Genomic DNA, 14,852 nt, shown 5'->3' on the forward strand with positions numbered 1-14,852 from the left:
ATTAAAATATACACTAAGGAAAGTTCAGGGAACTTGGTTAAAAGCAAGACTTCTTGCATCTTTCTGACCATTTTTCAAATGCATTACTGTTTTTTCTCCCATCATCACAGATAGACTTTGGCTCTAAAGCTGTTAAGAATGCCTCAGAATAACAGGTAGCAGTGCTGTACGGCTTTGATCCCAGCACTTGAGGGCTATAGAGTGATTTCTAGGGCAGCCAGGGCTATAAAAAGAAACCCTTTCTTGAAACCCACCCCGATGCCACCCCACACACAAAGAATTACCAAGAGGCTCCTTGCCACCAAGGTGACAGGAAGAGGTGGAGGCCCAGTCTCTATCCTATCCCCTTCCCACAGGCCCCCAGGCTAGAGAGACTTCAGTTGGGCATGGACTGACTTTGCTGAATGCACATGTGGGAGAGTGGGGCTTGGGGCTAAGGCAAGGGCCTGGGATGGAATGAGAAAGATTCAGAATATTTTAGTATGTGCAGGGAAAGTGTCCTTAGGGGACAGAACTTGAGAGCTTGGGAGTGTCCCTGATGAAAGCCATGATGGCAAAATGTAGGTAGCTGGAAGCAGGTGTTAAGTGTCCACTGCTTTTGTCCATGTGTGTGCCTGGCTCCCCAGCCCCACTTTGGGCTAACAGCTGCTCATTTAAGGGTTTGGTTGTGTGCTCTGTCCCCAGCCCTTCCAAGGTACTTACTACCTGAAAGGAAGCTGGAAGGACTTCTAAGGGACATTGAAGGCTATGGCTCTAAGTAACTATTGAAGACCATACTTGGCCTCTGTAGCCTCTGAGTCCCACATCACCCAACACTGACAATTCCAGACCTCTCTTCCTTGTGAGCCATTTGGGCTTGTCAGACCAAGGATAAATCAGCCAGATGACCCTCACCCTAGGCCTCCCCAGACTCTACTGCTAGGGTTGGGAAGAGCAGAGCAGCCCTGCATCCTTTGTTCATTGGACCTGCTCTATAGGTAGGGGCCTCAGACCCACAGGTTAGTTAGTGCTCAAGGACATCCGTTCCCCAGCTCTATTCAAGCATGTCACTTATTTCTTACCATGCTCTTTCATGCCTCGAGGGTTTTGATCACCCTTCTAGATATGGTATGAAGAATCTGTGCAGACTGTTAAAACTTCAGTTCATCAATAAGTGTTTTGTTTAAAGCTCAAAAAAAAAAATGCCCCAAGAGAAGTCCCGAGATCTCAGACTCAGGAACAAGTTGGATAAAGTGTTTGGATTTCTTTTTGCTGACTAAGATGAATTAAGGTCCCAAACAGAGAGGGATGCAATCACTGGTCACATTGTGTATTTAGAAAGAGATTTCCCCAGGGACATGCCAGTGTAAAAAGGTTCCTATTTCAAGAGAGTGCTGCTAAAAAGATTTTAACAGGGTTCATCTCAACCATTTTCCTTTATATTGATTTTCCCATGAACAGAGATTGGAAAAGATGTGTTACCAACCAAATGTTCCCTCCCACTCTTTCTCCTTGTCCATAGTAGTTCTGTTTCTACTGTAGTTGAGGGGGCTCAGAAACAGATTGCTTCTCTTTCCTATTTCTTTCTCACCCTCAGAAAGAAAGATTTGTAAAACTGCTGGACCAGCTACACAACTCACTGAGGATAGACCTGTCTACATACAGGGTAAGTGAAGGCTTGGTATGGGAGAGTAATGGGTAATATCAAACTCAATCTGAAAGATGTAGGCACATCTTAGCTAGAAGCATGAAAGGCATGGAAACAGTCTGTGTCGTTATACCCACCTGGATGGGCAGTGCCATTAACACCCATGGTCCTCTGACTTCATTGCCGTGTACAAGTAGCAGGTACAGCTGCTTTTAGTGGACAGGTGGCTTTCCAACCCTAGTCCTACCATCCTAGCCAACTTTATAATAGCATAATCTTTGCCAGAGCCTCCCTTAAAAATATTACATACTCAGCCATATTCATTCATTCATTCATCCTTCCTTCCCTCCTTCCTTCCTTCCCTCCTTCCTTCCTTCCCTCCTTCCTTCCCTCCTTCCTTCCTTTCCTTCCTTCCTTCCTTCCTTCCCTCCCTCCTTCCTTTCCATCCTTCCTTCCTTTCTTCCCTCCCTTCCTTCCTTCCTTCCTTCCTTCCTTCCTTCCTTCCTTCCTTCCTTCTGCTCTTCTCAGTTCCCAAGAGAGGTATGACTCTTTGGGTAGTGGAAGAAAGAGTAGCCTGTCTTGAACAAGTAAAGTGTGTTAGTGTTGTATGTTTTTCTGGTACAGGAGGAAATAGATGTAGGGGAGTGGGTACCTGGGATGGCTCGGGATGAAAAAGTGGACAGCTTCTCAGCTCCTTCTAAGTTAGGTTTTCTTACACTGGCTTTGTCACTTAAAATGTCACACCTCCCCACAGCAGGCAGTCCACACACCTTAGAGAATGAGTACAAGAGCAGCCTCCACCTTAGCAGCGTGAGGCTTTGGTTATCTCTGCTCTCCTTATCCTCCATTGGTTAATAATGGAGAAATAACTACATGCTGTCTTTGGCACTAGTAGCCATCTGTAGGCGTAAAGCTGATGGGGTGGAGAAAAGCTCAGTCTTCCCCTTCATCTCTCCATGGCATTTCCTCCTAAAACTTATGTCAAAGAGAATAATTTATGACATGCAGGGGAGCTGTAAGGAATTCACCTCAGAGACTGTGCTCAGGACTCTGCCATCTGCTGGCTCCAGAACACTGGAGTTTCAGTGTTGACTGAAAGTTCTGGATCTGTGTGGTCTAGTGTGTGTCTTCATTTGTATCCATGATATATAGTAAGATTACAGCTTCCCAAGTACTGACTGGGTGTAAGAAGCCTCACTTAAGGAGGGACGGAGGTAGAGAGAGAGGCAGGGACTACTGTATCTATGTTCTTTGGAATAAATGCCCACACAATCATGGGAAGCAGGTCTGGGGAGAAGTGTGGCTCTCTGGGATGTGAAGTGCTCATCTTGGCACTGGGTAAGGACCTGCCTGCTTCCGAAGGGAGGACAGAGGACCCAGTGATGTAGGTGGCTCCGCTACAGAAAATCCCAGTGGCAGGGCAGCAGCTAGGGGAATGTTGGTCTCATTACTTTGGCCAGTAAAGGTTTTGTGTTCCTCTGCTCCTTTCCTCACATTTGCTTGATTTGTAACAGAATAACTTTCCTGCTGGGAGCCCTGAGCGGCTCCAGGATTTAAAATCTACAGTGGACTTGCTGACCAGCATTACTTTCTTCAGGATGAAGGTAAGGGTGGCCAGGGCTGGTCAGTGCTGGGCGGAGGACTTGGCCATAGAAACGTGGAGCATAAGAGTCTGGCTACAGTTTCCATTTCCAAACATGGCTGTCCCCTGGGCTACTTCTAGGAGTGTGCAATCCGTAGATAATGAGGAAGGCAGATCTCCTCACCAGCTACCCTGCTTGTAGCTGGTGTTCATGAGTTTCTCACGGGATACCCGACAGCCACAGCTCAAAGGGCAAGAGGCTTCTTTTAGATTCCAGTTCTCAGGATACCGTCCAGGGCAGGAATGAACAGCACAGGGGCTTAGCCCAGGACAGGGAGGACTTGCTGCTTTTGCTCCTCACATCCTGGTGGAACAGGAAACAGAGCAGAGCAGGGAACAGGGCCACATTAACCCTCAAAGGCCTGCTCCTAGTGATCTGTGTCTGCTATCTCGACAGCATGTCCCAGACGTTCCCAAACAGTATCTTTACATTCTCAAAGCATTGGGACATGTTTTTCATTCAAACAATAACACCGGGCAAGGTTTGAGGACTTGAAAAAGTGAACTAAATCTGGAGTAGATTTGCAGGGATAATGGGCGGATATCCCACCTAGGTGCACAGAACCCCTGGCCTATATTTCTTCTGTTACCTGGCAGGTGCAAGAACTTCAGAGCCCCCCAAGAGCCAGCCAGGTGGTAAAGGACTGTGTGAAGGCCTGCTTGAACTCTACATATGAATACATCTTCAACAACTGCCATGACCTCTACAGTCACCAATACCAGCTGGTAAGAGGCTTGGAGTCAGTGAGGCCAGCTGACAGAAGCTCTTGGGAGCCTCACCTTTACTTTACTGGAAATTCATGGTGGAAAGGAGCTCAAAACAAAGTCCTTTATGTTCTCAAAGACGGGCGAGTTGTCGACTGTGGGCTGTTTGTCTCATAGCCTAGATGTCTGTGAACTGACCAAGTACAGCAGATGGATACCTGAGCTGAACAGGAATGGCTGTGATAAATTTTGCTTTGAGCAGTTTGGTGGCTCAATTTGTGTGGAATTCTCAGACCATCCCAGCATCTTTCTTTTACCTTTAACCTTTACTACCTCAAGGTTAATTTTGATCAGATGTGTTTGGACTCACATAAGTTCTGTGCTGCCTTCCTCTGAGTCTGTATCTGTCCCTGAGCTCCTGGCATGAACATGAACTTTTCCCTGTGGTGACTCATTCTCCAGTTCAGTCTTCTGAGATTCACTGATTGACGCTCGAGGCTGAGCCAACTTATCTGTTCTAGGTTAGATTCTAACTCAGGGCTGGAAACTTAGCTCATTTTCCTTTAAACAGATTATTACATTTACCTGATTGTCTGTGTAGTGTATGTGTGTGCACATACACACATGGGAGTCAGATGTGTGCACATACACACATGGGAGTCAGATGTGTGCATCACACACATGGGAGTCAGGAGAATACTTGTAAGAACTGGTTCTCTCTTATTATATTAGTCTCAGGGATTGAACTCAGGTCATCAGACTTGGTGCAGGGTATCTTTACCGGCTGAGCCACTTCTCCCATCCCATCTTTCTGGTTGCTTCCAACTATATAACTCCTCTGCCAACAATGTAAAAGTCAGGACCTCTTTTAGTTCCAATAACTCAATTACAGTTATGTCTTGCTAACTATGCTTTTGCAGATTCACTTTCCTTCAGTGCAGTAAACACACACGGTCCAGCAAGTGTACATATGTGTATGTATATATGTGTGAATGGATGTATGTGTGTGTGTGTGTGTGTGTATATATATATATATATATATATATATATATATATATATATATAAAATGTTCCAGGCCAGGTCTGAGAGAAGCCTCAAGTGCTCCCTGAAGAACTCCCCAGTCTCACACGCATGCATATTTATTCACCCAATGTAGTCTTTTAGAACTGTTTTGAGAAAGGCATAAGAGTGAAGAGATTCCAAGGAGGAAGAATTCAGTCTTGATTCAACAATGGAAAAAATTACATAAAAGAAGAGAGATAGATCTTGAAAGGCAGTAGGACCAAATGATGGAAATTTATTGAACACCCATATATCCAACCTTCCTTAGAGGACCTTAGTGAAGATCTAACACAGTGGTTCTCAATGTAAAGGACCTTTTCACAGGAGTCACCTAAGATCACTGGAAAACACAAATATTTACATTATGATTAATAACAGTAGCAAAATTACAGTTATGAAGTAGTAAAATAATTTTATGGTTGGGGTTACCACACATGAAGAACTGTATTAAAGGATTGCAGCATTAGGAAGGTTGAGAACCACAGGTCTAAGATCTTTTTTCACGCTGCCTTCTCTCATTCTAAATGTTCTTTTTATGCCAGCCATATATTTAAGGCTTCCCCATTTAAAGGTTTTATAAACCCTTCCACTGGTTTTGATCTCCATGGGAGCTTTCTCTGGGGCCTTTGTTTAGTTTGTGGTACATTTTGGATTCCTCTGTCATTCATCTATGGATTCTCTTTGGCTAGGGAAAGATAATGTTCTCAGCTTTAATCTCCCAACCATACAGACATTTTAATATCTGATCGCTCTGCCCAAGCATAATAATGAACAAAACTCTGAAGAAGGCTGCAAATGCTCCAGGGACTTGGCTTTAGTCTTTTTATTTTGCTATCTATTTTGTACTTTCTCTGAATCCCATTTTATGCACTCGAATAAACTCTTAGAGTTTCTGTTCATTTGCATATCAATGAATAAAAACCCCATATTTCCCCCACTAGTTCGTATTTCCTCTACGAGTCCTCAGTCAGAGGGCATTCACCCACCTATTCACTTAACACGTGAAGTGTTAGAATGCAACATCAAGTGAAACACAGCTCTGCCTTGGGAGAAATTATTATTTGGTAGAAATGAGGGCAAATTACTGCATTCGTCATTTTTTGATGTTTTATTACATATTATTATAGTATTAAATATCTGGTATGCTAATAGCAGAAATTCATAGACTGTTCTGGGAGCCCAGGGGACAACCAGGAGTGCCAGGGACAACTTTGCAGAAGTAAAGGTTCTGGCTGGATTTGAGGAAGGTGTAGTAGAGCTGATATCTGGACAGGAGCTAAGGGGAAGAAAGGGGGAAATGAGTATTTGGAGGCACAGAATTGTTCATGCACATATTAATTTAAGGAGTCCTAAGCAGCTTTATTCAGGTGTCTGTAACCTCCGATTCCAGAGCTCATCTATTGTGATATCAAATCTTACCTCTGGGACAGAGGTCAAGTCATGGAACCTCACTGTGCTTCAGTCTCCTCATCCAGAGCATGAGAAACTAGTAACTTGCACTCAAGAATCATGAAGATGACATGAGATAGTGTGTGCAAAGCCTTTAGCACCTGCCAGGCACCACAGTGAGCATATATAGTGCAAACGAGAACTGGGAAGATATGGAGTGGAGAGAGAAGGGAGCATTCAGTCTAAAGGCTGTTGTGTTAGATGAAGAAGTCTAACTTAACTGAGGACCAGGAAGAGCTCTGAGATTCTGCACAGAGAAATCACTGGCAGCTCCCTGGAGGATGCAGTGGGCTGGAGCTCAAAGGCCAAAGGTGTCTTTTGAATTAGTCTTTGCTGGGATAGTGGCAGAAAAACTAAAAGAAAAAGATGCATATGAGTGATATTGAAGTCCATTCAATAACATATGGATTCAGGCCTGGTCTCTGCTGGCTTCTCGTTGATGCAGGCTCATTAGGGGATTTTGGAGACTGCAGTAGCATGTAGTGGTCACATAAAAGTTCCATGTTTGCCTCTGTTCCTTTGAGAAAGAATGTCCATTCCAGTCTCTGTAGTGGTCATAAGTTGTCTTTGTCTGGGGTCTAAATGTGAGCGACTGTTTTTTCCTGAGACTCCTTGCTATGTTCCTTTGTGTCCTTCTAGGCTAATTCCACATAGGCAAGTAACTTTCCATCCCATGCCAGCTGCCAAGGGGGCCAAAGGAGTCCAGCCCCTACTGAAAGTTAGGTCTAACTGCACATAGCATTTGTCCTGCTCAGCTTGAAGGAGCTTCTTAGAGTTGAATGTGTGCTGTGTAAAATGTGGATTTAGAGGCGGACATCTAAAAATGGAAGGCTGCCTGGGGGTAGGCGGATCTTACAGAAGCAGACCTGTTAGTGAGGCTAGAGGATGCTCATTTCAGCCATGTAACTAAGAAAGGGAGCACGAGTGCCTTTAAATCTCTTAGATTGTCCAAGCTCACCGGAAGAGAGCCCCAGAGCTGAGGATAGCAGTTCTCAGTGGTTGAAGGGTCTCCCAGTAGTCACCCCTCTTATAGAACAGAGGCAGACTGGAAGGCATGGGCCAGAAGAGGAAGTGTCCCTGACTTTCAAGTAGCAGGCATGGTGAAGAAAAGAGGAAAAGGGAGAGACTTTTCAGTACTGTTGTGACTAGCTCCCTTTCTCCATGCCCCACCCCCACCCCTGACCACGAAGCAGGAACAACCACTAGAGGAACCAGGGCCCAGCATTCGGAACTTGGATTTCTGGCCCAAACTTATCACACTGATTGTGTCAATCATAGAGGAGGATAAGAATTCCTACACACCTGTTCTGAACCAGTGAGTATCTCCCTACTTGGCTCTGTCTGGTTAGTGATTGATCTGTCCATCTAACAGCCTCTCTCTTTCCTATCTCTGTATGTTTGCAGTGCCACCTCTTCCAACTGTCCGTCCATCTGTCCCTCTGTCCTTTGTATCTGTCTGGGTAACTGTTTCTGGAGACAGGTGTGGAAATAAAGGGGGGCCCTATACAGAATGGGATAGCCTCTCCAGAGAGAAAGGCTTCTGGGACTGGGACTGTTAGGGAAGCCCCAGGGGATCCGAGACTGTGTGTGCATGTGCCTGTCCACAGTGAAAAAAGCTGACCTCTTAAGGCCAGCCCCCTGCTCTTTCTCCTGCAGCTTACTTATCCTGAGCCTACCCTTCGGCCTCAACCCTCCTCAGGGATCCAATGCCTTGTCTGTACCTTCTGGGCATTCTGTCCTTTGGGTTCATCTTAGTTAATATAGTCCCCTCTCCGTCATTTACTCTCCTATTGGTCCCTAGGCCCCTTTTCTCCAGACTCAGTCTAGTCCTGTTCCCTAGGATTCTTCTTCTCTTCATTATGTCCTGTGAGAACTAGGCACTTTGGGATAAATAAAACCAAGTAGCTCTTGCCTTGATGTTTACCATGTTTTTTTTCCCATCTCTCAGGTTTCCTCAGGAGTTGAATGTAGGAAAAGTCAGTGCAGAAGTGATGTGGCACCTGTTTGCTCAAGACATGAAATATGCACTGGAGGGTAAGGGTCTGCCACACTCCATCCATCTCATAAGCTCTCTCTTTCCCTTCCCAGAAAACTTCATGTTCTTGGTAAACAGTGTATGTAGTAAGAAACTAGAGGGCTTCTAGCCATGGTGGCAGGTAAGCTATGGGAGGCATAGGATGGACAAAGCTGTAGTCAAAAGAGCCAAACAGAAACAAAGGGTGTGCAGATGTGGTCTCTCCTCCAGCTTTACAACTGTACCCATGCAGGACCTTTCCAGCCCAGAGAACAGCTTCACCCACGGGGAGGTTTTCACTAGGCTTGCCTGCTAGTGTAATCTTTATAGTTTTGAAGAACAAGAGAAGCTTAAATATCCAGAGATGTCATTATTTTCCTATCCTTATGGCCTGGCTTTCTTTGAAACCTACTCAGCAAGCTACTTCCCTCAGCCTGTAGAGCAGAGCAGAAGTCTCCTCACTTTGTTCATTCAGCTTGCACCGTTCTCCACTTCTCACCTTCACAAAGATAGCACTTTCCACCTATGTCAAACTCTCATCTGCTCCCATCTGTGCACACCAGTCTAGCTGCTGCTCCTGTTGTCTATGTTAGTCTAGCTCCTCAGTCTGGGAAAGTGGATCTAGAAGGAAAAGGAGCCATCTGGGACAAACTCAAGGCAAAGTCTGTGCTCTACTTGGTGAAGGGGAAACATGGCTTACTCTCAGACTCCTAAGCCTGTGAGGTTTAGAATCAGTTATTCTTGAGGTTGAAAGACACTTCGAAGGTCTGAACTAAATTGTTAGAGCCAGACCACATGTGTGATTTGCATTGTGTAAGACAGCTCTTGAGCAGTGGCTGAGTCTTGCTTACTTTGGGCAATGTAATACACGCATTGGTTGAAAGATTCATACAGGTTTTGCCTGACACTTACCAACCTTGATGGGAAGTTTGATGCCAATTCTTGATGAACATCTGTGGCGGGTTTAACAGAAAAAGTAAATACCTCTGAAAAATGAACCAGCTCACAAGATAAGTAGTGTAAGGTGGAGTGTAAGGGTGTTTTACGAGTTAAGGGGAAGCCCACGTGTCAGGCTCTGGGACTTTTACCTGGTACGAGCAAAGTCAGCTTGCTTTTCCAGCCATTTAATTTTGTGGGTTCCCATTTTCTCATCTACACACTTGGAGCAGCAGTGGCATCCGTTTCTTGAGCTGATACGGTAACTGAAGTGCAGGAAGCACAGCTAGCAAACTTCTCAGCTCTGCGGAAAGCATAACTATTAGGAGCAAGAAGGAGCCGCCATTCTGCTGTGTAAAGAGGAGGCCCGCACACAGTGAAAGGTTGCTTGCTGATGTAAGAATGAGGGAGAGACTTACAATAGCAGGGAGGTGGGGTTGGAAGAATCGGTGGTGATAGATGCTTGGTGAGAGAATAGAACAAGGACTGCTGGTTCTCAGAATATGAAGGACAGCTGAAGAGAAAGAGGCCAGGAACTTAGATGGGAAGAGGACAGCACTGACCCTGATTGTAGAAGGAAAGTTGAAAATTCTGCCCTTAACTAGGGATGGCAGAGAGAAGGCTGGAGCACAAGGGTGGTGAGTTCAAGGCCAGCCTAGGATATCTATTGAGTTCCAGGCCATTCCTGGGCAATTTAGTGATTGATAAATGCAGCTATGTAATTACCCTCTCACTTAAAATATGAAGAGAAAGTTCTTTCCTGCTTCTTTGCAGTAGACCCCATCCACACTCACCATTTATTGAGTATTTTCTTTCTGCCAGGCACTATGCTACCTGTTGAATACTCACTAAGGCAGAGCCTTGACTCTTGAGAAGCTCACAGGCCAGTCTAGAAAACAGATTTATAAATTGGTGGTTATAATACAAAGTTCTCAATGCCACAAAAAGAATGAGTATAGGGTGCTGAGAACATTAAAGAGAACCATGTAACAGGGTTTGCAAGACCTAAGATCTACAAAGCAAAAGCCAAAGTGTGAGAGGACATTGTTACTGAGGAGAGACAGTGGTAACGACAGCAAAGAGAACACAGAACACTGGTGCCCTAGCTCAGCATGTGATTTGCTTTGAGAGATGAAGCAAAGCAGCCCTTCACCATTTCTTGCATACAGAGGACAGGGAAAGTGGCTAATGGGAGATGAGGTTGGAAAGGTAGAGACAGGGCTAGATCATAGGTAACAAATGTATGTATAGGCTTCTGGACTCCATCAGGCAGTGGGAGGCACTCACACCTTAAGCAGGAGATTGGTGTGATCAGATTTATCATAGAGAAAGACCACTCACTCTTATAAACTATAGAGTGGATTGGAGGGGAATGGCCAGTCTGGTGGCTACCACAGCAGTCCAGTCCAGGTTAAGTGTGGTAATGATACCCAGTCAGGTAATAGTGTAGCTGGAAGGACATTCATAGATTCCAGGGGCATTTTGTAGGTAAAATGGGTGGGCACTGATGATTTGATGGAGTAGGGACAGTACTGAGGATAAAACTGAAGGTCTTGTGCATCCTATGAGGTCTTGAATAGCTTAGGCAGGCCTTGAATTTGCAATCTTCTTGACATAGTCTCTGAGTATCTGGGATTATAGGCCTATACCACCTTGTCCAGTGAGAGCTGGTGGTTTAATTGCATGGCAGTAGACAGGAAGAAGGCATATTTTAGGATGTTTTTCCTTTGAACAATAGTGTAAGATTAGTGGCATATTCTGTTGAGCTTCACTTGAAGGTGTTAAAACAGCAAGAGGTGGAAGGAAACAAGTTAGACTTTAGCACACTATTCCATCAGAGTCTTTGTAGACAGTACCAGAATTACAGATTTAGGAGACATCATAAGGTTGAAAGAACCCTCTAGGAATGAAAGATGGGGATGGGGAGACGGTTCAGTGGAGAGGGGAGCTCTACCCGTTCCATTCCACTCTCCCCCTTCCCCCCTCCCCAGCTGAACATGGTAGCATTCAGGAGGCAGAGGCACGAGGATCTCTCTGAGTTTGAGGCCAGCCAGTCTCCGTAGCAAGTTCCAAGCTGATCAGGGCTATACAGCAAGACGCCATTGAGGGTACTAGGAAGCTGATAGACGCAGCAGGCCGGCTAGCCTGGAGTTACTGCACCTCAGCAGAAAGGTCAGAGAAACACTGCCTAAACAAAGTATAAGGTACAAACGTTATCCTCTAACCTCCACATGTGGGCATACACATGTATACAATAAGTAAGTGAATAAATAAACAAACATTTTAAAGCCCCTCCTGCAGATTAACTCCAATTCTACCACAAGTAACAACAACCTCATGAAATTTGCATACAATATCTAGACTTGGTCCTTAGGTGCTAAGACACTTTTTGTTTGAGACAAGAGTCTCTCATTGGCTTGGAGTTTCACCAAGTAGGTTAGGCTGGTGGGCCCATGAGCTTTCAGGGGTCTGTCTGTCTCCACCTCCCATCTTCCATCACCTCCCATCCTGCCACCATACCCAACCCAGCTTTTTATGTAGGTCTGGGATCTGAACTCAGCTCCTCCTGTTAATGAGTCAAGCATTTTACCAACTAAGCTTTCTCTACCGTGCCCTCATGCAGCCTTACTAGAGCATTAACTCTTTGGATCTTATTAGAAAAATGTATACCCAATGTTTGAACACTCATCTACTTAGTGTTTATATACTGAGGTTAATATTTGTTATAAAAATTGGGGCCTGATACCAGAGGACACAATGTCAGAGAATGTAAGAATATGCAAATACAGTAACTCAAAGGTCCTGAAACAGAGGGAAATGTCCAGGTGTCACTGGAAGCCCTGCCCCCATTTCCAGTGTATTGTTGATCTAGCATAAGGGAGATGGTCAGTGCACCCTGCGCCATCATTCTGTCTCAAGGTCTAGAGAATGGAATAGTAAAAAGGGTCTCTTTGGTGTCCCTGATTTTCCCACTTTTGTTGCTCATTGGTATCTCTGCTTTGTCACAAGCCACTACTATCATTCGTATTCGAAAAGTCTTGTTTGCTGGTGGTAAGAACTTTTGGTTGTCCCTTTGCCTCTAGTCTTATACCCTTCCTTCTCTTGCTCACCGCTTCCTAGAAGAGACGGCAAATGCAGCTTTGGGTTACAATGGTCCTACAGTTCCAGAAGATGGAAGTCTAGGGACCTCAAGCCTTTCCAGGTTGTGGCCCAGGCTTCTCCTGCCCCATAAGTGCCTGCTGCACTAGTCACTAGAACTAGCATCCCTAGACTAGATGTTCTGCTTTGAATTGGAGGAGCAGTACCTATGCTATCTCAAAGTTAAGCAATGATGGAAAGCAGCTGCTCCTTCACTCTTGCTTAGTCTTTCCTTTATAACCTTTATAGCAACACATACTGGTTTTTATTATTCAAAGTAATACTTCAGCTCTAAAGGGTAGGTTTGAAGATAATGTGTGGATGTGGTTGGTGTTCTAGACTCTGAGTGAACTTCATCCTAGATTTAGATTCAGCTCGCTAACCCATCAGATCCATAATCACATTCCCATTTTCTACAGCACGGTGGCCTGTTTTCCATAGTTTCCAAAGTGATGGTCCTCATTTGCATATTTCCCTGAGGGCTCATTTTCTGTGTTTCAGCGGTTCCTGGGAGCCCTTCACTTTACCTTGAGATTCTGTCATAACATGGCTGTTCCCTGTCACTATGTTTGGTTTTCTGTCTCTAGTGGTGCCTATTAACATATTCATACCACGTGTGACTTATTATCTCTGCATTTAAGCCTGCTTGATAGAATAGCTCAGTTACTAAGATTGAAAACAAAACAAAGCACTAGAAAAACATTGTCTTTCCTTCACGCCTGCTCCCCTATTCCCTGGTAGACTCTACTAATTATCATTAGCACCGTTTCCTTTCCTTACCAGAGACCAGAGACTTCACTTTGCACTTCCAGGAGTTAGAGTAAGACTGGGCTTTACTTGGCTTAGCCTCTGTAAAGGAAGCTCGTAGAGGACGGGTACGGGAGTGGATGTTAGAAGTCCTTGTGAGTAGCCTGTCTTCTAGGCTCTCTGGCAGAGCCACCTATGTAGACCTGAGGAAGTACAGGAGCCATGGCTATTGCTAAAACTTACCCAGTTTCCCTCCGCCATTAGAACATGAGAAAGACCGGCTGTGTAAGAGTGCTGACTACATGAACCTGCACTTCAAGGTGAAGTGGCTCCACAATGAATATGTGCGGGAGCTGCCTGCCCTCCAGGGGCAGGTGCCTGAGTACCCAGCGTGAGTGTGTGGGCAGCAAAGAGGAGGGAGGGTCCGAATGGGTAAAGACAGGACTCTGCATTGAGTTTAGTAGGCTTGGTTCAGATTGCCTGTTGTAGGCACTGCTTTAGAAAGAGAAATATTAATGTCCTGCCTTCCAGAGATTCCATCTGGAGGAGCTGTCGGGTCTTACGGTGTATACCAAGTAGCTTCCATCCTCAGTCCTCCTGTCCTAACTGCAGGTGGTTTGAGCAGTTCGTGCTACAGTGGCTAGATGAAAATGAAGACGTGTCCCTGGAATTCCTTCGTGGGGCCTTGGAACGAGATAAGAGAGATGGGGTAAGTTGGGGGCTTTAGCTACACGCTGGTCAATTGGGTCTCGGCATTCAGCCATAGGCTGGAAGTTTTGGGAGTCTGCTAGGCTGATCTGCCCCATCCTAAACAATCTGTAGGAAGGCTGTGGAGAGCATGGAGGCACCCATGCTAGGCAGAGCTCTTTCAACCTAAAGCTGTGTATGGATGCTTATTCCATGTGTGGTCTTCCTTAGTTCCAGCAAACATCGGAGCATGCCTTGTTTTCCTGTTCTGTGGTGGACGTCTTTACACAACTCAACCAGAGCTTTGAGATCATCCGGAAATTGGAATGTCCAGACCCCAGCATCCTTGCCCATTATATGAGAAGGTTTGCTAAGGTAACAGTGGACCTCCTGGGCCCTTGCCCCTTCACACCACCACACTCACAGTAAGTCATAGGCCTGTGTTCTACCCTCTTCCATGGTGACCTTCTGGTAAAGCCTTACACTACCTACTTACCCTTTGCTGTGCCTTAAGCAGACTGATAGTCCGTCTCAATTCTGCTCTGCAGTTGAGAGGGAACTTTGCTCCTTCCTACGAGTCCTTCTTTGCTTTCTTGATATTTGGAGGGTTTGTTTTGTTTTGTTTCATATTTTGAGACCTGATCTTGATGGATAGCCCTGGCTGGTTTAGAACCCACTATGTAGCCCAGACTGGCTTTGAACCTGCAACAGTCCTCCTAGGGTCTGCCTCCCGAGTGCTGGGACCATATGTGTGCATCACTGGAGCCAGCTCCCTGCTGCCATTGTGTTGGGATGAGAAATGGAACTTCAGGCAGCAAGGTCCCTGTGAGATGTCAAAGATTCT

The 14,852-nt window shown here is 45.4% G+C and overlaps 1 protein-coding gene across 18 annotated transcripts in view; it reads left to right on the forward strand.

The window, feature by feature from the left end:
* Unc13b (unc-13 homolog B) overlaps window positions 1–14,852 on the forward strand; it is a 215,142-nt gene that overhangs the window by 192,921 nt on the left and 7,369 nt on the right. For 11 of the 18 annotated variants that reach the window (XM_087550942.1, XM_087550947.1, XM_087550954.1 and 8 more), the window contains 8 exon segments: window positions 1,577–1,645; window positions 3,142–3,231; window positions 3,867–3,995; window positions 7,677–7,801; window positions 8,435–8,520; window positions 13,586–13,712; window positions 13,934–14,030; window positions 14,240–14,383. In XM_087550942.1, coding sequence (XP_087407068.1) covers window positions 1,577–1,645; window positions 3,142–3,231; window positions 3,867–3,995; window positions 7,677–7,801; window positions 8,435–8,520; window positions 13,586–13,712; window positions 13,934–14,030; window positions 14,240–14,383 — 867 coding nt within the window. 18 annotated transcript variants of the gene reach the window in all.

Source organism: Rattus norvegicus, chromosome 5 (assembly GCF_021556685.1).
Source record: "Rattus norvegicus strain SHRSP/BbbUtx chromosome 5, alternate assembly SHRSP_T2T, whole genome shotgun sequence".
Taxonomy (NCBI): Eukaryota; Metazoa; Chordata; class Mammalia; order Rodentia; family Muridae; genus Rattus; species Rattus norvegicus.